General features: G+C 36.4%; 1 protein-coding gene across 1 annotated transcript in view; it reads right to left on the reverse strand.

Annotated features, from left to right (window-relative positions):
- COL11A1 (collagen, type XI, alpha 1) overlaps positions 1-26,297 on the reverse strand; it is a 160,814-nt gene that overhangs the window by 13,710 nt on the left and 120,807 nt on the right. The window contains 12 exon segments of the mRNA XM_009884779.1: positions 777-968; positions 1,392-1,445; positions 9,466-9,519; positions 10,766-10,819; positions 11,848-11,901; positions 12,094-12,201; positions 12,702-12,755; positions 20,166-20,219; positions 20,323-20,376; positions 21,301-21,354; positions 23,268-23,375; positions 24,114-24,167. Of these exon segments, the coding sequence (XP_009883081.1) occupies positions 777-968; positions 1,392-1,445; positions 9,466-9,519; positions 10,766-10,819; positions 11,848-11,901; positions 12,094-12,201; positions 12,702-12,755; positions 20,166-20,219; positions 20,323-20,376; positions 21,301-21,354; positions 23,268-23,375; positions 24,114-24,167 (894 nt within the window).

The following is a 26,297-nucleotide window of genomic DNA, read 5'->3' on the forward strand; positions in this document are numbered from 1 at the left end:
AAAAAATGCACTAAAATAGCAAGTGTAAATAGTAGCAATAATATAATTTGATAATGTCTCATCTATAAGCTTCCCTTGTTTTTATCATATTAACACAGAGCACAACTGTGGTGTGTTCTAGATGCCCTAGAAACTGGGAGCTTGGTTCATTCAGACCCTTTTAAACACACTGGTTATGGATTATATTTCCTGGGACTGCTACAATGAACAACAGACATGCTGCTGCTGCTCATTTTTATAAAACTAGTATGTTTTCTTCTTTGGTAGAAGTCCCCTTTTGGCCCTACTTCTGATTTATTTTTTTTATTTCTCTAAGGAATAGATGTGATCTAAACTTTTACCCTATGAATAATGTTTTCCTGAACTAGCAGTTATTAAAATCAATGGGTGTACAAAATTTACCACTGCTAAGGAAACAAAATGATTTAAGGTATTAAGCTTTCCTGATGTGCGAACAGAAGTACATTTTTTGGTTGTAAGCTTCATTCATTTTATATTTATTTTTAATTCTATTCAGGGGATTTCAAGAATTTGGTTTTATACTGCCTTACTCCCCTTTTAACCTGGTATAACTCAGCAGCGTTCAGCACAGCTGCTTGCTACAGTAGAACAGTAAAATGACGGCAGTCGTGTATTAGATTTTACCAGCACAGAAAAATAGTGACTTTGTGCTAAGAACTGACTTGTACATTCATTTTTCTGTAAATGCAGACACTTTAATGATATATTTTAAAGGGTGCTTGTTCTGTTTTGGCACTGAAAGGAAGGGTACTTACCAGAGGCCCGGGAGGACCATCCTGACCTGGTGCTCCAGGTAGACCTTGCTCTCCCTACAAAAAACATAAAGTTTGCTTTACTAGAGGATATACAAGAAATGCAACATTTAAATTATTATTATATTTTCTGTTTAAAAAATGTGGACCAACTGGACCTGTTTTGCCAGGAGCCCCTTCTGCACCAGGTTCACCCTAGAAAGAATGTAAGCAGCAGGTCAGAGAAGAAGAGTTGATTAAGCTTGGCACTGCAGGGATATACAATCCGCAAAGTGAGAACAAAGTTTCACTTTGTTTTTTAAAAGCTGTTCTAAAACAGTGTTCTGCACAGGACTGTTTTCTGAAAAAAATTTTGGTAGCTTGATATAAGATGGGGTGCCAGCAGAGCATGCTCATCTTGCTTTTCTGCAGGCGTGAGCTAAATTGGGCCTGCCCTGATGAGAGTCCACCGGGTACTCCGTTATGTATTGCTACTAATTCTGGGTCTTAATTTGGATTTTAGAGTTTACATATTATTACTTTCATAAGTTTCACACTCAGTGCATGATAAGTGATTTACTTTTCCTTTATACATAGTTTACATTTCCATGCTCCCGAAAAAAATCTTGAATGTATTACCTTTGCACCTTTTTCACCTTGTCTGCCTTCAGCACCAGTTGCTCCAGGAGGTCCCTGTAAAAGATGGAGACTGAGCTCATAATCTGAGTTTTCTAAAACATTAGCAATGAAAAAATTATGGGAGTGCAATTTCCACTGTATTAATAAGTAGTAAATGCTAACAAATGAGCACTAGATTTCTTTCCTGACATTTTATTCACAGGATAAAAATCCAATCTCCCATATCACCCCTTTTCCCTTTATAAAATTTTCTGGTATTTGAGAATATCTAAAAGAATATATATCACCTAACACCTCTGATATGATGAGGTTAAAAACAAAGAAATAGCTTGGAAAAAAATCAAAACAGGATGTAAAAGGAAAAGAACAATGCTAATTTACCTATACAGTAAATTTTAAACTTGCTTTGCATTGGCTTCTGTCTATTCACTGTAGTTTATCCACAGATTCCAAAAGAGCCTATCACTCTACAGTACACAGAATGGCATATACTTCTTTATTCTCTAAGTCAGGGATGGGCTCAATAAGCCTTTTGATTACAGTCAGACAGCCAAAAATCGGTACATGCCTTAATATTATCTAGTAAATATGAAAGGAAAAAATAATCATGACTAGAGGTTGTAAGGAATGAAATAAAGACACTGACTACAAATAGCTCTTGGTAACAGGTTTCCTGTTACTGCTCTACAAAAGCTCTGTTCGACTAAGAATAGAACTTGGTACTGCAGGAGGATGTAGAGATGGGATAAGGTTCAGGTGAAGGCCACAAAACAGGAGTGTCAGTCGCATGGCAGCACTATGTCTACTTATTGCTGATGTCACCCATCTTTCATTTTCTTAAGGTTTCAGCGAAAAATAAAAAGACATTTTTCTTCTCCAGAACATCAAGGGCTGATTTTCAGGTCAGGGAATTAATATTCATAGCTTCAGTTATGAACAGAAGCAGTATCCAGAATCTAATGTACTTTTCTGAAAATGGTTCTCTTATATATACTTAGTTTAGAAAAGATGCACTCAATTTAATGGACCAACTGTTTTCCTACAAGGTTAATTTTTAGCCTGGGAAATGTCTTTATTACGAGTAGCTATTTCTTGCCAATCAATGAGCAGCTTAAAGCAAAAGCAAAGTGTGACCATGATCAAAATGCAAGGTGATTTTCTGAATCTCTAAAACTTACTCCCTAAGACTAATCTGTTAATTAATGCAACAAGCAGTTTGTTATGTAGAAATTAAAAAAAAAAATTATAAGGACCAGCAACAAGAAAAATTCAATCACTTCCATTTATTTACTGCTTTTTACGTCACAACAATAGACAAAAAAATGCAGGTCCCCGAAAGTAAAGCACTAAACCATATTCTTAGTTTTACAGACAAGAACTGTTCTTCCAGTCAAGCACCTAGTTGTATGCTTTGTGAGCTCAATGCTTTAGATGAGACTTTGACCTCATTTTTTTTATACTAGAGCTGAATTTAGCCCAAATTTCTTACAGCCTGATATATTTCACCACCCACTACTATTGGCACATAGCACATACCTTGAGCAACTCCACCAGTTTTAATTTAATTCCTGGAAATTCACATTCATTTTATAAATATTTACATAGAATTATATTAAGATCATTCATTTGCTTCTGAAATGTAGCTTTCTCCAGGGTGGCATTGAACATCTGCGGTACTGTATGAACCTTTTGGACAACAGAGGTAGTTCAGGCTTTCCATCAAAGGTAATGCAAAATGATTTCAATTACCCACGGTGGAATACGGTCATTTGTTGTGGGTATCAACAGGTTGTTCTCTTTGGTATTTTTAAGAGCCATAAGTGGTAAAGGACTTGGTTTTACCTCCTCAAAATACAGAGAAGCTAAACAGCTCTGGGCAATGTGGTCCAATTGCTGACTCTTTAAAACAGAAAGAATATTTTAAATCACTACTGTTCCAGTAATAATCTCTGATGCCTGTACCCCTTTGTGTAGGTTGTAACTGGTTGGGTGGATCACAGTTTGCAGCGATAACAGAAAAAATGATTAGTAGGTATATAAATAAACTCAGGAACATTTTAGAAACAGGACTTTTTACTTAGATGAATTAATTTACATGCCCATTGTCTTTACTGCTTGAACATTCTTTTTGCTCAAATTCCTTTATGGATTATAATCTACCCTACCTAAGAAACTGAAAAGGGTTGACTGGTAGTTTGTATTTGAGAAATATGGTCTCTGCATAATCTAGAAATGCAGCTGCAACATGAATTAGCAGGGCTAAAAACACTGTGATCGCTAAATTACAAATACAATGAATCATGATTGCTAAACAAAGGGTGTGCATTCACTATCAAACAGTGCCAATGCTGCACCAAGCGCAGAGCAGCTGAACGAACTGCTCTTTCTAACAGGCTGTGATTGCTGGCATGGCACAGATGGTGCTTCTACAGAGAAAGACTGCTAATTATTATTTATCTTACCTTCCTACACTTGAGTTGTTAGAGTGTCTGGTAAATTTTAACTGGCAGAAAAGATCTCAATAACAATAATTTTAAATTAACGTGTGGCTCCTCACCCTCCCCACCCCAGCTACCATGGTGATTTTTATGATCATTACACTTCCAGTTCGGACATATTGCCAGATACATTTTATGCAGAACTGAGAAGACAAAAGAACTCATACAGAAACAAACTTGTCCTCAAGTTTTGTAATGTGAACCTATTGGACATTTTTTTTCTGCTCTTCAGTATTTAATAATTTTTTTATATAATTTAAACTGTAGTTTATAGCTGTCTGTCATCCGACTGAAAGCATGATTTCCAACACAGAAAACCATTACCATATTTCATCAGTCTGTTAAGATAGGAACCTGGCATGTTTTTTAGGTGTTCTGTGCATTTTCAAGCAAGAGAGAAAATCAGCTTAATTTTTAAGTGGTGTGTGCACCCTGCTGAGGCAGCATGATGCTGTAGCCAAAATGGAAAAAATCTCCTTCCTAGAAACACTTCCTTTTTTTTTTTCTCCTAAATTATTCAACATTGTATATAAAGACAACTAACCAAATAAACTTTTGCATCTCAAAATTTAGAGGCTGCCTTTGTTGCAGTATTGAATTCTGTTCTTTTATTGAAAGCAGACAGTATGCCCTCCAGTTTAGCACAAAAATGTATCTTAGTCTTGCACTTTAAATTCTAACATTTTTAGATTGATACATGGAGCCTTATGTGTATGTGATCTGGACATCTAATTGACTTTAATAAAGAAAACAGCCAAACAGCAGAAAACACAGCTGAAGGGCCTAAAACACTGAAAAGCTGAGAGGAACATAAGCAAGAAGTACTATCTGTTGATTTTTAGTGACTGTATGTGTTATGTGTTTCAAGAATGAATGTTGTTTGATGGTGTCTTTTCCTCATGCTATTTTTAACATTTGTCAGATAGAAATCAGTGAATTCAAACTAGAGATATTGCCCAGAACTCTAAGGCAAAACAAACAAAAAAAGTCCCAGAAGTACATGCAAAGAATTAGGTTTCAGAAAACAATAGTAACAACATAACTGTAGAGCAATTCAGTCTTTGTATCTACCTTTCTAGATAAGCAGGCATTGGATCAGGATGCCTTTTGAGGTGTTCCACTTCTCATTGATCACAACTCATTTATCTCCTATATTGGAAGGAGAAGCTGGAAAACGTTACACCTCTTCAGAAACACAGTCTTCTCACAGTATGCTGTTGGTCCATGCTGATGCTATTATGAGCCACAGGAAAGCTTGGACAGCTGAGAACTTTCACTGACAAGCCCATAGCAATTTGTGAATTCCTTGGTTGTCTAACATTGCTCCAAAAATAAAGGAAACTTTATAACACAGTTTTTGTCTTCGGAACATTTAAGAACACTTCAGAAGCCACATCCTTCTGTGAGGTTGGCAAGTTTCCTTCTCTTTTTGCAGATAGAGGAATTCAGATAGCAATATTACATGTGTTTAACACACATATAACGGGAAAGGGATTAGAAAAGGAAAGAAAGAAAAGGATTAGAAAAGGATTAGAAAATTCACTCTAGTCCCAAAGCTGTACTAGACTATTTGTTCAGTTTGGAACGTAATATACATACATGTAATGCCTCAATTTTTCTAGACAATCTAGGCTGATTTCCATCAGTGGAGTACTTGTCAAAGGGTTTGGTGATAGAAAGCCCACAGTGAGAGGAAGAGGTGCTGATGAAGAGCAGCCACTCTCAAATCAGACAGAACCGGTAAGGCAAGAGTTGGGTCCTGGATAGCTGAGAAGTCAAGTCAGCAATCTGCTGTGGGCTATATGTACCAAAAAGCCTACTGTGCTGCATATTTTATAAACGTAAAGTAAATATGAGAGCCGATGAAGTGGTAGCCATTGTGTCTAGTCTCTGAGGTCTTGATTTGTCATGGTGCTTAAATGGGCACTGAAATCTGCAAACTGAAACAAATGCATGTTTCCTAGTAAGCTTGTATGCTGTGCTGAAGCAGAAATAATAGGAATGGTGATCAATTTTTCAAGTAGCTATAACAGATTTCTTTAAATAGTATAAGCTTACTTTAAAAGTTCTTTCATTTGCACCATAAGGCTTTGATGGCATAACATAAAAGTATAGGTTTTGGAAACACTATATTTAGCTGCTGCTGCTGAGCATTCTTCAGAAAGATGATACGAAACTGTTAGCACTGGCTGGCTAGAATGCTACGGTTAGCACTAAAATATTGTAGTTTAATTGTTCAAGCCTTCCCATCTATACTTATGAAAGAATGATTTATTTTTCTGTTTGACTAAATTAATAATTATGGCATGCTTTTATTTCTACTTTTACTATTCTCATTCTCCATTCAGTATTCCATTAGCTGACTCTTTCTGCCCGAGAAAAGAGTAGCAAATGCTTCTGAGTACATTCATTTTATTTTAGAACTATATCATTTTATTTTAGAACTATATATTTTTGGGGGTCACCAAGTATAAGAAATCTTGTTTAAACCAAGAGACATATTTTTTCCCCAAACATTCCAACATTTACTCCTGTATTTTTATTGTTAGTATCTTCTCTTATTAGGTTATAAACCAAAATAGAGTGTATACAGAATAAAAACCTGTCTTTAAGTATCCAAGTAAAGCAACGTGTATGTGTGTATATATATATTATTGTATACAGGAAATGTTGAGCATGGTCTTTTCATTGACAAGATGCTCTTTAAAAGAATTACTATTTTTTTAATTCATTACATTATATATCATTGAATTCAAAAATAGAGTTTAGTCAATACTAAATTAGTCCCTGAAAGTCTGATCCAATGAGTATGTACTTTTAAATCAGTTGGTGTTTTGGGCATTGATCCTCTCTTGCATTGACCTAGAGAATCTGGCCTTCCATTTATTAAAGATAAAATCACTTCAGCTATATGTTTCCCTTGAGAGATTTCATAGCTCTAATTTTCTAAAAAGTATGTGCACAAATCCATGCTAGATTTCCACGCACAATAAGCATGATTATTTGCACTATAACTACGTAGATATATAAAGCCTTCTGCGCATATATTTATCTGATCTGCTACATGCACAGATAATTTCAGAAGTCAGGATCTGTAAAATATTAGTTATGATTTAATGAAAATTTAAAAAATATCAAGATTATATGTAATAACTTTGAGAGACTTTATCAATGACTATATCACAAGGTTTGCCTTTCCTAGATTATGTTTTTGGCCTATAAATATGTATATATTTAATCCAGTCATTCATCTGAATGTAAGACTTTGTTCTGAAGATTCTTTCAGTTTTATAAAGGACAAACCAATGTATCTGTGGTATTAGAAATTTCTGAAAGGCAGTGGTGGAAATATTTTTTTGAGGAGCAATTGTTAGGTCTGGAAAGTAATATATTAATTAAGGTACACATTTTGTGGCTGCTGTAATGACCCATTTTTGTTTCATCTATAGATTTAACCTTTTATATTGATTTAGACTTTGTCTAAGTGGTGATTAGCATGCTAGTCAATTTTACCTCTTCAGAATAGGAATCTGGAACGGGCTTATTGTTCTGACATGTACTTCCTAAGTGGTATTTCTTAAAAGAAATTCTCCATACTGCTTGTCGATGAGACCCTTGCTCAATCTGCAAGGCTCTGGTACTTACTGTCAAAGCCTTTAGAGCACCACAGTAAAGCAGTTCTGGTATTTGCTTATCTCACAAACTAATAATAATCCTATTACTGTTACCCATCAATAACCAGGAATAATAGTTTATTCTTCATATTCACTTGATAGTTGAGTGTCCCTGTAAGTATGTATCTGTAGCTGAAGTCTTAGATACAGTGAGAAAACTCTATTTAGGTCCATGTCTTTCACTAGAATTTGCTTCCCAGGGAAAGCTGGAAGAACTTCTTTGTAACCAGCAGTACTAGCCACAGATTGCTCAAAACTCTGAAACCTGGTAATAAACATAATTTCATAAGACCAGGCAGGGAAACTGAGTTCAGGTCAGTTCCAAAATACAGGGGAAGAGGGGAATGAAAATGACTAACAGAAATAAGGAGACTGTACAGTTGAAGAGTTCACGGGACTAGATTTAAAAGTATAATCCTGAGCTCTGCCAGCTTGTCATTTCAGAGACAGAAAAGCAAAAAATGGGGTGGAATGTTGCTTTCTAGTAGTATAACCGGAGCTGCACCTCCATAGACAGCAGTATTACTACTGAAATGGTATGTCCTTCTTGATCCGGATGAAAGGACACTTGCTATGGCCTTTTGTTGAAATTGATTCTACCACAAAAAAATGTTCTTCATTAGTTTTCATCATCTGTATGTTCGTTCTGCCAGCAAAGTATGAAGCTTTCAATCCTTCACTGTTTCTCTCTGGTATAATATCAATACAATGCAGACTCTCTACAAGCTGGAAACGTTCAGGTACTAAAGTAATGCACAATCTGATTCTACAAAATGTTTCCTTCAGAATTCAATAATGGGATCACTTGACAATATTTAGCCATACATTTTCCCTAAATTGGAAATGCGTCAAACCACAGGTGACATAATATTTGTGTTTCTAAAGTGGTTTTTGTCTAGGTACAATTAGATGCAATATATCCAATCTGCTAGGAATGAGCCGCGCTGCCTTTCTATATAATAAAGTAGGAAGTTCTAATTTGATGTCGAACAAACATACTAATTGCTAATATTCAGTTGAGCCATATTTCAGTTCTAGTGATAAGGTTGCTAATGTTACCATAATCACAGTATTATAAAATGTTTTGCAAGTTTGTGGAGCAAATAGATTATTGTGTAAAATAGATAAAACTAATTAGGCATGCCAGTTCACTCAAGTCTATTAAATAGAACAATTTAACACATTTTGTTAACCAGCTCTCAGCTTACATTTAATGATAGCCCCTCCCTTGTTTGTTTTTTTTTTTAGAGTGTAAAAACTGTATCTAGTTGCTCTCTGAAGCAGACCTAAAGGTTTATGCATCTACTACAGTTCTGTAAGTATAGCATTATTTACTGGTTTTTATTAGCTACATTTGTAAAGCCTGTGAAGCTTCAAAGACTTTAGAAATAATGGAAGGGGTTCAAAAGTTACAGAAATGTCTGATAAATTAGTATGCAGAGGGGATAACATAGGTTTGTACAAAAGCTGCATTGAAATTATTTTATTTCAGAGGCTAAAGACACCAAACAGACACATTCTCCCTGCTCCCTGCTGGCCGTCACATGCCTAAGGAGTCTTATATTACTCTCATAATCCCTCATGCCTATTAGCAGACTAATTCAGCAGACACTGAATTCTTACCCTAACAGACACTGAATTCACTTGGGTGAAAAGAACATGCACATTTACAGATAAGGAATACATTCTTCCCTGTGTATTTTTGTTCCCATGTTCCATGTAACCCATGTTAAAGGGTTTTCTCTGCTGTTTCTATTTTTTCATTTCTCCTATTACATTACTTAAAAGAAACTTCAAACAACATATATGACCATCACAACATGGAAAACAAGTAGCTGAAATTCTCTAGAACATAGTGTCACAGAGAGAGAAACGTACAGGAGAAAATGAGACATTACTTACTCTTTTTCCAGGTGGACCAGGTGGGCCAGCTTCACCTGAAGGACCTGGTGGACCCTGCAATGGAAAGTGATAAGCTCAGTGGTAACAAAGGATAAAGTTATTATCCTGTTATATAAATACAACAAATATCTGCAATATGTTGGCCCCTTAGAATGGATGGAAAGCAAGTACCATAGATAGACAGAGAGAAATATAGCTGCTTATTCAACAAATCCTTTCTTAGGGTGGTCTTTTGAAATTTTTAACAGCTTTTGTTACTGTACCCAATGCAATCATTCTTTTTCTCTTCTTGTTTGTGACAAAACATTTCAGACCAGAAAATGGCGGCACAGAAGTAACATATGGTCTTAGCCTACGGCCTAACTCCATTAAGAAGTTTTTTGCTTTCTCGGGTGCTGAAGTTGTTAACTTCTGCTAAAATTGTTCACTTAGATCTGTGAGTTAGCTGCCCCGTGGGTGGCTTTACCTTGAAAAATGTTTTGTGCGCTGATTGCCATTTGGCTATTCCATCTAGTAAGCTGTGATACTCTTAAATATTTCAGGGTTGCTGAACAACTAATGATAAGGGTTTTGATAAGCTTTTCTTCAGGAACACAACACTCTAAAAGTACTTACTGTTAAGTAAGATGTACAGATACTAATTTCCTGAAGTTTGCAGGTTAATCCCAGTTTATAACTTACTTCCAACCATACGTTCCATGTACTAGCACTTTTTATTTTCAAACTGTACTGTATAGGTTAATTCCATGATAATCAGAACTTCCAGAGCTAGAAAGAGACTTTCCAAAATGGAAACCCTATCTTCTTGCAGTAAAAAAAAAAACCAACCAAACAAAAAAAACCCTAAAAAAATGAGTTTTTAATATGGGAATATAAGATGTAAGAACTTTGATGCTTAATGTAGGTATTGCTCAGATACTTCTTAACTTTCTCAAAGCAGAAACATCAAGGTTTTGCTTCATTTCATCAGGTCAGCTAATGAAGATTATTTGGCTGCAGCACTCCTTTCTTATGCTCAGAGTTGCTCTATTTTTAGTGTTCCTCAGCAGCTCCAGCACAAATCCTTAACACATCGTTTGTTTCTACTTCTAAAGGAAATTGAACTCTTGCTTCTGATTATGACTATAATATGGGCAGTTCTATCTCTGCAAGGAAATAAATAGATATTTTTCAGTATAATGGAAAAAGCATCCATTTAGAAAATATTTTTGAATGTATAGAAACCGCTGATTCAGCAAAAGATACTTTCTTAGGATAGGAGAGAACACACAGCTGAAATAAAGTGACAGAAACAACTCACAGGTTGACCAGGATCACCATCTTCACCCTTCTCTCCACCGACACCATCTTGACCCTACAGAATTCATAGGAAAATAAACAAAATACAAAATTCAGCTAAATTAAGTAACTTAGTCCCATATACGAATATAAGAGCACTATTTTTCTAGAGAGCATTTTCCTAAGATCACTAGTTCTCAAAACTTTTTAAAGATTTCTAAAGCTTTTTTAAGCCTTAAGAAATAAATGAACAGAAAAGCAACAGCTCCTACAGGCAAGGCCTCATCTCCAGACAAGTAAGAGGCAGGGTTAATAGAATCATAGAATGGTTTAGGTTGGAAAGGCCCGTGAAGATCATCAAGTTCCACCCCCCCCTGCCATAGACAGGGACACCTCCCACGAGACCAGGTTGCCCAAGGCCACATCCAGCCTGGCCTTGAACACCTCTAGGGATGGGACCTCAACAACCTCTCTGGGCAACCTGTTCCAGTGCCTTACCACCCTCAAAGTGAAAAATTTCTTCCTAATGTTTAATCTAAACCTGCCCTCTTCCAGTTTATAGCCATTCCCCCTCGTCCTGTCACTACATGCCCTAGTAAAAATCCTTCCCCAGCTCTCCTGTAGGCCGCCTTTAGGTACTGGAAGGCCGCAATGAGATCTCCCCGGAGCCTTCTCTTCTCCAGGCTGAACAGCCCCAACTCTCTCAGCCTCTCCTCATAGGAGCGGTGCTCCAGCCCTCGGATCATCCTCGTGGCTCTCCTCTGGACACGCTCCAGCAGGTCCATATCTTTCTTATGTTGAGGACTCCAGAGCTGGATGCAGTACTCCAGGTGGGCTCTCACGAGAGTGGAGTAGAGGGGCAGAATCACCTCCCTCGCCTGCTGGCCACACTTCTTTTGATGCAGCCCAGGATATGGTTGGCCTACTGGACTGCGATTGCACATTGCTGGCTCATGCTGAGCTTCTGGTCAGTCAGCACGCCCAGGTCCTTCTCCTCAGGGCTGCTCTCCAGCCATTCCCCACCGAGCCTGTATTTGTGCTTGGTGCACAGAATTTAGTGCAAACCAAAAATAGGACCTAAAATTGTTTTTTAAGTATACTTACGGCTGGACCAGGTTCTCCAGGTGGACCAGGATCTCCAGGAAAACCAACTGGACCCTAGATAAATCAGGAAAAAAACCCACAAGGAATGTGTCATCCATTGACAACCAGGTAGCAATCATCACAAGTATTTTATGACACACATAATGAATTTAGTTCAAATGTGAAAAACTATATACAGTTCTATACGTAGCACAACTTCAGCAGTGCTTCACAGTGCTTTATATTAAAATTGTTAAGCTTACTTACTGGGTTACCCTTAGGCCCATCATCACCTGGAGGTCCTTTAGCACCTGGTGGTCCAGCTGCTCCAGGTGGACCAGCCTCACCTTTTTCTCCCCTTTCACCTTTTGGACCCTGTAGAAAACATGCGAACACAAAAAAGTCATCTGGAAATTAAATGGCTAAATAAAGATTACAATGGCAAAACTGTTTTTAAGACCTGGGCAATGTTACTCATCAATAAATGCCGGCATGTGAATGGGAAATTAGGACCTCGGCCTCAGACTGAAAAACCTTTGAATCTCAGGCTGAATGCCAACATCTGCGCCCATTTTGCATCAATGAACTGTCTTCAGAGAGAAAAACATGCATGTCAAAGTTAATACTTTTGGAAGAAAAAATAGGTACTCTTTTAGGAAGTCTTCACCTTTGTCTTCTAGCTGTTACTACAAGATGTGGCTATAATTATAAGGAAACAAATTGCATTTTAAAGGTTTAAGTTCTTCACTGAAAATTTAAAGAAAATGTACACAAGTGCGCCAGTAATCTGATTAAATGCCTTCTAACGAAGAACTACCAGATACCTTAGTTCACTGTAATAAAGGTTAATAATAAGACAAAACCAAAATACTCACAGATGTTCCAGATTCTCCAGGAGGTCCAGGGTTACCAGCTTCTCCAGGTTCACCCTGTAAATGTATGAGGATAAATTGATGAGTCATTAGGAAGAATACTTCTATGAATTTACTTCTGTTATTACATATTCTTACCATGCTTACTCATGTGTACAGCTTGCAGGAACTGTCTTTTATTTGGTCTGCCTAAAGGGGGTTGAGTTACATGTGGTTTTGCAGAACTGGAATCTGAAACTTTAGAGAGAATATATGAAACTAAGATTTTAGTGAGCCAGGGAGACTAACCTTCCCTTTGGGCTTTGGAAGATCTTCCCCTTTATTATCCCATATATTGCAAATTTCCTGTTTGTCATCTTTCTTTCTAGTCGCAGGAAAGCCAAAGAAGTATATTGACTGTGTATGTCATTTTCTCCAAAAGATACATTTTGCCTGGAAGCAAGTTTCTACCAATATGAGAATACTAATTGGAAATATATGGCAATGGAGTGAAGATGTTATTGCTATAGCTACTGTTAGAATAAAAAATTACATAAAGAAAAACATAAGGACAAAATAATAGCTTAACAGCTAGTAAAACTTTCACCACAGGCCACAAAGGTGTACGCTGTGTATTTACTGCTGATAGAAATTGTTTAGTAAAGCAGATGGCTTTGACGACAACACCATATGAAGAAAATCTGTGCAAGTCAAAGATTATACACTATTAAGTGAATTTTTAAGTTAATTCAGTCTCTTTTTGAGCTAATACGCAGTATTGGCTGAAAGACTGTCTTTGCAATTATTAATTTTAAAGTTTATTATGTCTGATTATTTTCTAGCTCAGTGGTCTGATAAATAAACCTTTATAGAAAACTACTCTGTTAGTAGAATATTTAGCTATTAGCATCACAGACACAAATCTGTGAAAGGCTAACTGAATCTGCTTTGTGGTTGTCATGGAGTGCTGAGATAAGAACGGTATATTTTTATTCCAAAGAATTTCTCAATGTAGCTGCTAATGGGGGGATTCCACACCCCCCCCCCAACGCCCCTATATTCTTTTTCCAAACCAAATGAACCTTGCCAATAACTATGCCTATAAACAAGAGTACTTCAATGCTGAAAATGTATTTCACCCAAACTTCTCTACTGAACTGAAACACAGATTTGGAATAAATTTGTGTAACCTTCATATCCTGTATGACCTGCATGCCCCTCTTCATTCTATGACAATTCAATTAATACAACATGCATATCTGTCATTTGCACACAGACAGTGTCAATGTATAAATCATAAAATACTAATTTTAAACGAATCTTATGGTGTAGATACTGAACTTTTTTTCATAGAAGCTAATGGCAGCACAATGACCTCTCTGGCTCCAGAATTTGGCCCAATGTAAATATTACGTTAGATGAATGGAAGAAGATCTGAGTACCCAACTGAATTCCAGAATAGGATAATTAATAGATTACCACAATTTTAGGAGCAATATTAAAATGTCCTTTAGAAAGGGAACTTTTAAAGGATGAATTTGCCTTTAGAAATTGTGGTATGTTTTATTAGACATACTTAAATTTGCAGCAATCTTAAAAAGTTAATGATTCCTCTTAGTACTTAATATTCATTTGCTTCTGTGATACAGCATTCATTATTTTTTTAAAAAAAAAAAGTCTAGTAGGTACTTCAGGTCAATAGCATAAAGTATGTGTTCTAGGAAAACTCATACTCTTCATTTTCTCATCCTCTGCACAAGCTTTACTGAATCTGCAGCATCATTAGTAGTGTTTTTTTGTCCATGCCTACTATCAAACAAATTAGATTTTTGAAAAAATTGATGTTATTCAAGTTAGTAGATATATTATGTCTAACAGCATCCACAGCATAGACCCCTTCAACAGGTGTCCCCATTGCAGGACTGAGTGACATAAGAACACTAATTGTACCAAGTCTTGCCTGACAAGCACCTGCACCAGTATAATCCCCTTCTAAGCTTCTCAGAGAGTAAGTTCTTTTCCTGCCTTTCTGCCGAATGATATTGTAATTTATGATGATTCACATTTGATTGTAATCCACTCTTCACCCTTCCCATTGACAAAGACATCTTCATTTTATGATATTATGCAACAAGAGATTTTGGGCTTTTTCTGACATATTAACCTATACTTGGGGACAACGCGGGGGACACTGCTCCTGGGATCTCAAGGGTCCCTGCTATAGCACGCATGTTGAAATTGGCAGATGTAGGCAGCCTGTATGAGCTCTGTGCATAGTAACTCCCCAATAAGCAGCAGTGTGGAAGACAGCAAAATTGGAAGGGCTAGAAAATGTCAAGATGTTCCCCTTAAAAGGCATCTGCGATAGATTAAACCAGTTAAAGTTTCATCTCACATTAATACTTCTAAATCATTGCTCTATTAAAAAATGTGACTCTTCCCGTATGCAGTCCTTGTTTTTTTCTGACACTGATTTTTACATTCCAAATATTAGGTACTATGAAAGGTTTTACTTGTTTTAGACAGCTGTTAAGGGAAGTAAACAATGCTTTGATAGAGAAAATTGTAGCTGATATATATTTACAGAGTGCATATTTATAGCTAAAAGCTATGCAATCTGTATGTTATTGTTTGCCCTTGTCTCTCTTTGCATTTTTGGTAAGGATGGTATTAATTCAGAATTAGATGCACCTTCTCCATGGGAAATATCTCATGATCTTTTGGAAAATGGATTTATTCCACCTCTGGATTTTTTTTTCCTCTTTTGTTATCAGATCAGATCTTTTAAAAGCCAGTGTGGTCTTTCTTAGGCAAAGCCTTTCTCTCATAGAATATCAACAAGCAAAGACAGAAATTCTAAACTACAAAGAGTCATGTCATTTCATGGCTCTGAAAGCCTCCTCAGATTAAGCAAGCAGAATGATTTGTATCAGGCTAAGGACAGTAGTTTACAAGTCCTTTGTTTTCCTTATTATGACCAGTTCCAGAGAACTGTCCATACAGAGCAGAGAGACAGAGAAATAGCGGATGGGAGGCTGCCACCTTTTGGTTAAAGTCTGGGACATGGTGATTTATTTTGTAAGAATGAGAGGCAGCTTTGCAAACTGACTGGGTTATGAAAAGGGTTCAGTTACACTTTTGCTCCTTTTTCCCATCCACACAAAATAGAAAAAAACTGAAAAATTGTGACTCTCCTTTTTCACATAGGTGTGCATAAGTGACTGTTATATATATTATAGCTCTATGGAGAGATAAATTTAATCAAGAGAGAAATTCTAAAGCTGTACTCTGTCTTCTGGGAGAGCTTATGTTTATAAGCATGTTGGAGAAATGGAGAAGGATAAGAAGAAATCATAGTCAGCAAGTCATGTAAAGTTATCAGAAGTAATTTGTTCGGACAGATACTCAGGTAGCATAAACTGTCATAGACACATCTTGGTTAAGTACCTTAGCAATTTTCCGCACACAGGTGTGTGGAAAAATGATATGTACACATAAAGATGTCTGTGCAAACTTATCAGACGCATTTTTAAACTTAGGGCCAGAATACTCAATTGATTTTGTCCTCTTACTTCCATCTGCAGTATAAATCAATGACTTATTAAGCATGTAAACTACTGATTTCACGTTTACTGTGTTGGATTCCTTATTAGTGCACTATTTTAAAAATTATTTTAGAATGATATAATAGGAAGGAGTATAAACCCAGATGAGTGTCGTAGTTTTCTAACATCAGTCTTCTTCATATACTAAAACAGATTTAAACTCTGAGAGGCTACAGAAAGAATGCTTAGGTTGTTCAATAAAATTGTAAATTCTTAGATGCTGTAAAACATCTAAGGCCCGGTTTTTAAGTCATGAGCAACTTACTGAGTATTTAGAGTATCTGCGTGTTAGGCCTTTGATATCAAATTAGAGACAAGCGTTGTTTTTCCACTTGTTCTTAATTATAAGCCCAACAAAGAGAATAATCTCTGGGTGGAAGCTGGATTTAAGTGGTTCTGGTTGAGTGTAAGTCTCAAGACTTCTAGCCCGCTCCACGGAGGCTGTAGGCATTAATAATGCAAGGCTACATGCACATTTGTACTGCAGATGTCTTTGAACATTTAGGCCTTTGTGCGTACAGCAGAGGAAACAACAAGCTAGTTAAAAATACATGGCACAGTGACAAAAATTGTTTATAATTTGCCAGAAGATAAGGGTGTTTTGAAACCCCTGTATTAATGGCAAAATATCTTATTGTCTAACTATTCAAATATGAAAGCGAGCAAATCTCTTTCACTCTCCAACAGTGACAGGGAGGACACCAAAATGTTCTTCCACACTTTACAATCAGCACTGTATTGCATTATCTGTAGTATGATATGTCTTTCCTGAAAGGGATGCAGAGGCCAAAGCATGCTGACGTAGTAAGAAAAACATTGGGGAAATAATATGTTGGAAGAAAAGGAAAAGAGAAAATGCATGTTTTTTTAAAAAAGCGTAAACCATCCTCCCATTGTGGGAACTCCTCCTGACAAAACAACTCTTTATGATTTCTAAGCTTGCAGAACTCATTAAATGGAACTGAAATTAAGAAGGAAGGTGTCGTAACTAGGAGATAAACTGGCATGTACTAAAACTTGAGAAGGAGGAGGAAAGTAATTAGAAGAAATAAAACTTCCAAAATAATATACTTGGAAGCTTCTCTGTGTGAATGCAGAGAATATGGGAAATAAGCAAGAGGAAATAAAAATGACAACCAGTGATGAAGAGTCTGAATTTCATGTTCTTGAATTAAATTTGGTGGGCTGATTATCACGAATTGGAATTCTAAATCACACAGAAGAGTCACAGGGAGAAACAAGGGAATAAGGAGTTCAATATAAGTCAATATTTTTACAAAATGACTGGCATATAATTTGATCATGAAACAGTAAAAATTAAAGAGGTGATTGAAACCAATAGCAAAATTCCTATTGACTTCAATGGGCTGCAATATTATATGAGGTGGGCTTTTTTCTGAAGCAGTGGATATAACGTGTACTACCCTGGATATAGTGTTCTCATAATAAACGTTTTTCTCAGTACCCTAGTGGTCACAGGAAGAATTTTTCTTCCCACAGTGCCCATTTTTTTCCTGTATTCCACTGACATACAGACTCCGTTTTGCCAATAACTTTTATAACTTTTTTTTTTTTTACCATCTCTACCAACTCTTACATTCAGACACATTTTTGGTACTCTTTTCAGAGAGAAAAAACAAATCCTGCAGCTCTTCATGAGGCCAAGCTCTCTTTTAAGATAGACTGGAGGAACAATGTCACAAAATTGGGAGAATAGAGGGAATATCTTTGTTAATAATGCAGTCAAGCAGGAGGCATCATGTTTTGTATGTCTCATGCAATTATGGGTGAAAAAGATTGAAGACACAAGAATGCCACTGCTACCAAGAGGTGGGTTGATGCTCAGAGCGACATCCTAAGAAACAGGGAATGCAATGAAGCACTGTCAGCTTAAGACATGACTGTGCTACCATGAAAAAACTGCAGTATGAAGTTAATATTTTCATCTGCTTGGGCTCAGTACCCTTTGATCTCAAAAGAGAAAGAAGAGAGACAAGGTAGGATATTTTTCCATGAAGCCATATATTATATTACATTATTCTAGTACTCTCTTCACCAGAGAGTACTAGAGCACCCCAGAGCACTGGTAAGTGCTTTATTTGATGGACATGTAGAAAAAATCATGAAACATCTGAAGATTCTATTAAAAGAATAGTTTGTTCATACTGATAAGAAGTTGGTGATTCCTTTTGACGTGACCCTAACATAAGCGAAGGGTTATTTAAAGAAAAGAACTTCTAGTGAAAAAAACAGATGCATAACCCAAATTTTGTGGTAGATGTCAATAATGATGAAAAGCATCGTAAGGAAGATCTTTTGTTATCACAGAGGAACAAGAAGCTTGTAGGATGAACTGCAGATTTTATTTTATTTTTTTATTATTAGTCATACAGCTGATCCTGGGAAAACAACGGCAACTTCCTTATCTTGTGAAAAGAAAGAATACCTAAAAGCTCTGTGAAGCAGAGTGACATGCTTTTGGACAGTAATCAACAAGAGGGTCATGACAAATATAAGTGTTTTTGATTGACCTGGTACTTGAGTCATTATTTGTAAATTCATAGATCTGATGGATTTGTACCTAAAGGTACAATACTGGTACACCATGTCAGAGAGAATATCTGTAGAAATGAAAGGGAGCAGAAGGTACTTGTGCATTTAATTATCTGATGGGACAGGAAGAAAAAGAGAAAACTTGCTTCATATTCTTAAAAGTTATCAATGCTGTGAGCTTTCTGAAAAACTACCAATACTGACATTCTGAGGGATGTCTTTTCTAGGATTCATTGATAATGATGTTTCATTGAATACATAAGATATTCTATAGCAAATATTTAAATGCTCAAGAGCAATCTCTATAGTTTCTCAGTAAGTTATTTATACAGAGGCCTGCAATGTATTTCTATTCTGTTTCCTTCACCTTATGCTCCCTTGAAAATCTTTCCAAATCCAAAGTTAAAGAAAATAATCATATTAAATCTGTAACATTATACCAAAATGCTTTTCAGCTTAACATGCAGGATATGGATGAGATCATCTAACTTGTTAAAATAAACATAAATAGGAATTTCAAGAGCCTGTCGTTTGAATTTTGTGTTTGCTCAGCATTTTATAATTGTTGACAACGGTGACTCAAATAAATCACACAAAGAAAGCCATTATGTCTATTGCATACAGTATTTTTCCTTTAAGAAAAAGGAAGATACCTGACAAGTTCTTTGGGTAAGATATGAAATTAAAAAAAAACCCCACCCCATACGCTGGTAGGAAATTTTCTGAATAGAGAACTGAAACTAGCAATGAAAATAATTTTGATGAATGAATGTCATATAGTGTCAGTCTTAAGTCAGGTTTTCAACTAGCACAACTGATCCTCAAACATTTGACTTTACTGGAACTGTATCTCTCTGTATGAGGAATGGATACGTATTGATGCTTCAGGTCTGCTTCACCTCACAGATGTGTTTACCACTGATACATTAGATAATAGCTTATATTCTTAACGTTCCAGATAGAGGAATATATGATATTCTAAGCTACACCAGTATAAAACTAAAAACACTTGAAGCCAGTAATGTTACTGTAGGCATCAAACTATGTATTTGAGGAAATCACTATAACCTTAGTTTAATCCTTCATGTGAAAACTACCTCTTCTGCTCCAAAGTTCTTTCCTCTGATTGTTAAGTACTTTTGTGATGTAAAACGTGAAATAAAAAGACCAACCATGGTAAGTCAGCCATTAGGAGTATAGCTTGGTCACTATGACAATTACTAAGTCAATGAAGGATATTTGGGAACTGTAATATATCTGTATAGCTCTGAAGAAGAATCAAAACATATATCGCAATGTTTTCTCTTTCTAGGATATTATTAACGCTTACCTTTTCGCCAACACCACCAACAGAGCCGATTGAGCCTGGGGGACCTTGAGGACCCTACAATGATAAAAGATGTTAATTATCCCCAAAATAGTTATCCAAAATGTAGCGCTTATTATTGAATTATGGAGAAAAGAAAAAAAAAAAGGTTAATTCTTACATCAGCTCCATTAGGACCCTGGGGACCTCTTGGACCTGGAGGGCCAGGTGGACCCTGTATCAAAGAGACAATTTGATATAGTTACAATCATGAAGAATAAATCCAGTGGGGCTTTTCTGGCCAATGAAAAATAATATACTCAATCTCTAGAGGACTTTTCATCTTTGCAGTGCTACAGAAACAGCAGGGCCAGATTGCTGCCCATTGCATGAGTTCGCAAGGTGACAGGGGATCCAGGCTATATTACACAGTACCTGAGCTGGAAATGATCTGATGATTAGGACTCCTGAGGATCGGTTTCCTGCATTCTATTTTCCCTGCAGGTTACCTACGTACCCTTTACCCTGCGCAAAGACCCTGGAGTAGCTTATCTCTCTGGTAACAGCCGTATGACAGTACTGCACCACGGTGCCTACAGATGGGCAATCATAAAGCATCCAGGCTTGGCATATGGAGTTAGAGGCAAACGTATACCATATAGCTTGTATTTCAGTCAGGACAGGCCCAGAAGGCATTCTGTCAACGCTATAAACATTTGGAAAATGTAGTCTCAAGATCACCTAGAGAAACAGAGTAAATATAGCCAAGTAGTGTTTACCATCTTCGGGCCCGCAACTACCTGAAGCTAAGGTACAATGCCTTGAATTTCAGAAAAGCTGCTCCAAACTCTCTGGTGCAGTGGTCTCTCCTTTTTCTCGTTCTTCCCTGAACCCGCTTGCCACTGTCCTGTCTCAGACATACATAGCATCTGCTCCGCTACCTACTCTTCATTCTTAAGTTACATAGATCTTGATATTAAAGATAAGATAGATGGTGGAAAGCAAAGTAAAGCCCAGAGAGGGTTTATGTTACACAAAATGTTTCATACTCGGGCACCAAATTCAGGAGCAGCTTATCAAATCGTGAGCTACAGAAAAGGCAATAATACACGGGTGATATTTATGGCCCCTAGAGTGACCAATGGGGAAGAAGTCTTACCATTGGGCCGACATCACCATTTTCACCCTTTTCACCTGGTGGGCCAGGCAGACCCTAAAACACATGGAAGAGTAAAGAAAACTATTAGTAGCGTACCCAGAATGCTGAGTTATAAATCAATATGAAACAATATAAATCAGATCTACATAGGAAACTTGGAAACTTGGGGGGGCACGAACAAGAAAACAAAACCTATTTGCAACAAAAGAAAAAAAAAGAAAAGCAGTTTTTTAGATTACAGCAAATGTATTGCATTTGTAATGCATTATTGGACATGGTATTTCAGGAGTCCTTTCAGTTCCTTTTGGCAAGAAGTAATTGAGGTGTTTGTCATTTAATATTTCAAAATTTAAGTAAAATTTCCACAAGTTTACTGTGGAAAGATAATCTAGATAGGCCCATAGTTTTTCCGATTTTCTTTACTTTCAACTCCTTTTGCTAGAAATGTCCTTATTTTTAAAAATACTATCAAGTAAAGTCACAATTAAGGTAATAAATATTCAAAATTACCAATGATCACTTTTATGAACAAAAGTACTTAATGTCCAATGTAAGTAATATCAGTAAAATTTAACTGGAGTAAGTATGATAGAGGTACCATGGAATAATATATATAAGACAGAGAAACTTACTCCCCAACAGTTCATAATTACCATGAGAATTGCATTACTGAATGAAACTCCTGATTTCTCGATGGTACTTCAATACCATTAGCACATATGGGATCTCAGTCCACGGACCAACATAATCAAATTAAAATCTTAATGAGATAAATAAAAATCCTCATTGGAAATATTGCATTTGTGTCTCAACCTAATTGATTTTTATATTTATGTAGCTTAGTGCTCATTAAGTTTAAAATGTGAAGGTGGACTTTATTGAAAAACATCAATTGAAACAGTATCCTAGATCTGAGAAAAATAACAAGGATAATGCTCTTTAAAATAGTAAAATACTTAACAATTCATAATAAAATTGAGGAATCATTTTTCTCTGAGTTCCTATTTCTGAAAATAAAGACATTTTCAACTTCAAAGGCAATATGAATCTACACAAGACGTGTTGGTGCAGTAATGAACTGTTTATCTTCCATGGAGGTCTGCAATATTTTATAAACGTCATTGTAACTTTTGTGAACTGCATTATGTAATAGAATTTAAAAAATGATAAGTACAGGTTAAGGTTTGGCTTAGTGAAAGATATGAATCAGTTCACGCATGGTGGATAGAAAGGAGACATACTGTTTAATATATTCAAACATTTGCTATAATTTTCCATTTTTAAAAAAAGAATATATATGATTCATATTGCAGCTTAAAGCATGGAAATGAATGAAAGGTCCTAAATGTCTTGTTCTCTGTTTTGCTATATTTAAGCAAGTTAAATTTTTGAAAAAGTAGGATTTTTAAGCTACAATTCTCTGGATGCAGCAGTGAGAAGCCTACATTTTACTGTATGCTTGCTTTGGGGTTTTTTTGACTCATAAAATAACAATTTCAAGAGGAAGAAACATGAAACTACAGGAACCTGCCAATGATGGCAGCAATGTATAACCACCATGGAGTTTTGCTAATTGTTCAGAACACAAGTAGTGTCTGTGATGGTATCACTGAGAAGCAAACTATGTTGCCAAAACCTATTGTGAAAATACAGTAAATGACTAGGATGTGTCAAATACTCCTCCAGGTTGAAACTTTCCTTTAAAATGTGTATCTTCAGTAAAAAGAAGTGCTCTTGTTAAAACAGAAATTGTTGGACTCCATAAATAAGTTACTGAATTAAATTCTAAAGCCTGTGATATCCGGGAGGTGAATCTGTCCTTTATGCATGAACTCTATGAATACGGAATCTTTCGGTTCTTATTAACTGATGCTATCATTTATTTAATAGAAGACAATACTCAGTCAGTTTCTGACACAGAAATCAAGGTTCTTACAGGTGGAGGGTAAAATAATAAAGGAATTTACCTGTAAGCCAATAGGGCCTGGAGGGCCAGGGAAGCCTCGAGGACCTTCATCACCTTTTTGCCCAAACATCCCTTGCTGACCTCTTGGGCCTGGCTCCCCGTCACCTCCCTATTTGGAAACAGAAAAAGCAAAAATATCACAGGTCTAATAATAACAGAAAAGGTCCACTGAAATCACTGGAAAGCAACTACCAGAGGGTTCAGAACCACTCCTAATGTCTTTATAAATGCATATACACCACCTTGATTGAATGAAAACTGTTATACAAATAGAATACGAGCATATGCCCTCGTTTAATGTTGGTCAACTAATACTGCATATCTCACAAAACTTTTCCTTGAATACCTCTTCTCTTTCACATCTGCATAAACATTCTAGCTGTTGAATACCTACATACTAGTAAATATGGGTAGCATATAGTTCTACCAATCTTCATGGTGGAAGAATTCAAAGCTTTCTAAATAAAAATAAAAATCAATCCACCTGGTATCAGGTGGATTTTAAAAAGAGATACTCTTTCAAATGCATCTAGTACCGAGCTAATTTTACCACTGACTGTCATACAAACCATCAAACAAGTTCACTGAAAGGATGGGCCCCACTTGCTATTTACACTATTTCATTTTTAGTAATTCCTTCAAATTTTTGCGCTGCTGTAAATCTGAAATAAAATAACACCTATGGAGGCTTGCTTACAGTGAACAACTGCATGTAAAGGGACAATGATAGAACTCTTAATAGTGATTTGAAATATATTCCTGAGTAAGGAGCATGCAGTTCAAAGAATTTCTAAGTACCAGGTGAGTTACGGCAAGACTGGGGTTTGATCTGAATAAAGCTACTTACAGCTATACCAGGGGCACCAACAGGACCCTGGAGACCTGGTGGACCCGGAGGACCCTGAAACAAACAAATATCCAAAAGGAAAAGTTTGTGATTATGGCATCTGGAATGAGATAAAAAGCGAACATAGAGACAACCCTATCTACAACATCAAGGTTTATTAAGCATTTCTCCATTTCTCCATAGAGTATGTAGCATTATTCAAAAGTCTTTTCCATTCAGTACAAACAATCATTTGCTTATCTCTCAAAGACTCAGATTTGCACATCTATAATAGACCTAATACTGGCATTTATTGAAAGCGCATTTCTAATGTGTCAGAATATTTAAAATAGATTCCCATGCAGACATGAATCAAAAGGAATTATTTTTTTTTTCACAATTAAAATATCAGACCTTTCAATGAGATTTGTGCAGAAAAAGTCAACCTTTAAAGCATCATCTAACAATCTATCTTTAAATGGAATGCTTATTATTTGGATTAGTTTTTATGAAATTGCAAATGGTTTTGCAACGGAACAAAGCTTATTTTGACCTCCAGGAGACATGAAAAAGTCTAAGTTCTTGTTGAGCATTGGGAGTCACATTCTATTTGATATTGTCTCTTTTCAACAGAATGCCAAAAAATATGTCTCTGAGAGGAAATTATTTTTTTTCCAGTCTCCTTACAGAATAATAACCTTCTAAGTTATATTGTGCATAATTTAGAAGTCAGTTATGCAGATATGATACAATGAAGATATCTAACTCTGACAGTATAGGAAAGGAAGATAGTAGTTTATGATGGAGTTAAAATTATGTACTAGAGAGATTAGACTGATAAAAAGTGAAGCTAAGAAAGCATAAAACCTCACACCTGGCAACAGCTGGTCTGCTATTTTACGTGACAATTAAGTTGTCTGCAGTTTCTAGGCTGGGAGTTCTAATTTAGTGCAGAATAATGCTTGGATTTAAAGACCTTCCTAGGGCTAAAATTAGATTATTGTACCCTTTATAAGTAGGCTAGGAAAAGGGACTACTTAAGTCTCGGAGTCCATTTCTTTCTTTGGGTTCTATGTATATTTTAGAGTATCTTGTTTTCTAGGGAGTTTGAAGTGTCAAGCTATGTATTTCTTCTCTTTTATAATTTTCTTTTCATCACATACCTGATGGCAATAGGTGAAGCAAAGCTTTTTAGCCTCTGTGGTGACATATCTAAATGAAAGGACTCCTAGGAATGCTCCTGTTGACTGGGAGGTTTACCATGAGAAAGGGAGTTAGCATGAAAGAATTTAAAAATAATAATCATATTGGAACAGATTGCTTCTACACTCTGCAGGATGCTTCTGTCTGCTCCATCCTTTTATAGGCTCCAGAATGAGACCTACATATTTTTAATCTCACTTAAATACTCATTTCAATATAAAGTATTGTTGGAAGGTACTTTGCAGTTGATTAATGAGAAGATATTTGGACATGTGGACAGACTGTTTTTTCCATTACTCTGGAGGGCAAGTGGAGAGAGACTGATCAGAATCATCAGGAGAGAATCTTCAGTTAATAAAGGCAGCTGTGGTAGCAGTGGAGGTTTTGAAGCTCGAGAGAGGATGTACATGAGCAACAGAATTGTGCTGTCCCTAGCTAAGATATGGCAACATGGTGTTTTTTGTTAGGCACGGTGTAGTTAAAACCCAAAACATAAATCCTTGTTAGTTTCATTGAAGATGTTTCCAGCTCTTCTTAAACAAGAAAGAGGGGTAGATTCTTCTTTGCTCAGGGTCCTTGCTGTGATTAGGCTTTAAATGCCCATCAGGGCTTTTCTGGGCATCTAGGTATCTATTCTATCTATTTGTCTATCTATTCTTTTTGTCCTGTGATTTCAGAACTACGTACTTCCACTTCAGAATCTTTCAGAGATGACCAACAAGGCCTTTCCTCCCTGCCCCATTATATATCTGTCAGCATGTTGAAAGGAAAGCAGATTTGAAAAAAACACATTCTGAAATTGTCAGCACTGAATAACTGCAACTGAGGGCAAAGAGGATTCAACACACATGACTTCAAATGGGGGAACATTCACTTCAACTAAGCAGGCCTGGACACCGAGTCCTGTATTTCAAGGAGATTCCCAAATGCCTTAAGCCTTGAGACTGAGAGTACAGGGTACATTCTCAAATGATTACGCTGCAGACACTTGATTTGTAAAGC

This window comes from Charadrius vociferus, unplaced genomic scaffold (assembly GCF_000708025.1).
Source record: "Charadrius vociferus isolate BGI_N301 unplaced genomic scaffold, ASM70802v2 scaffold163, whole genome shotgun sequence".
Classification (NCBI taxonomy): Eukaryota; Metazoa; Chordata; class Aves; order Charadriiformes; family Charadriidae; genus Charadrius; species Charadrius vociferus.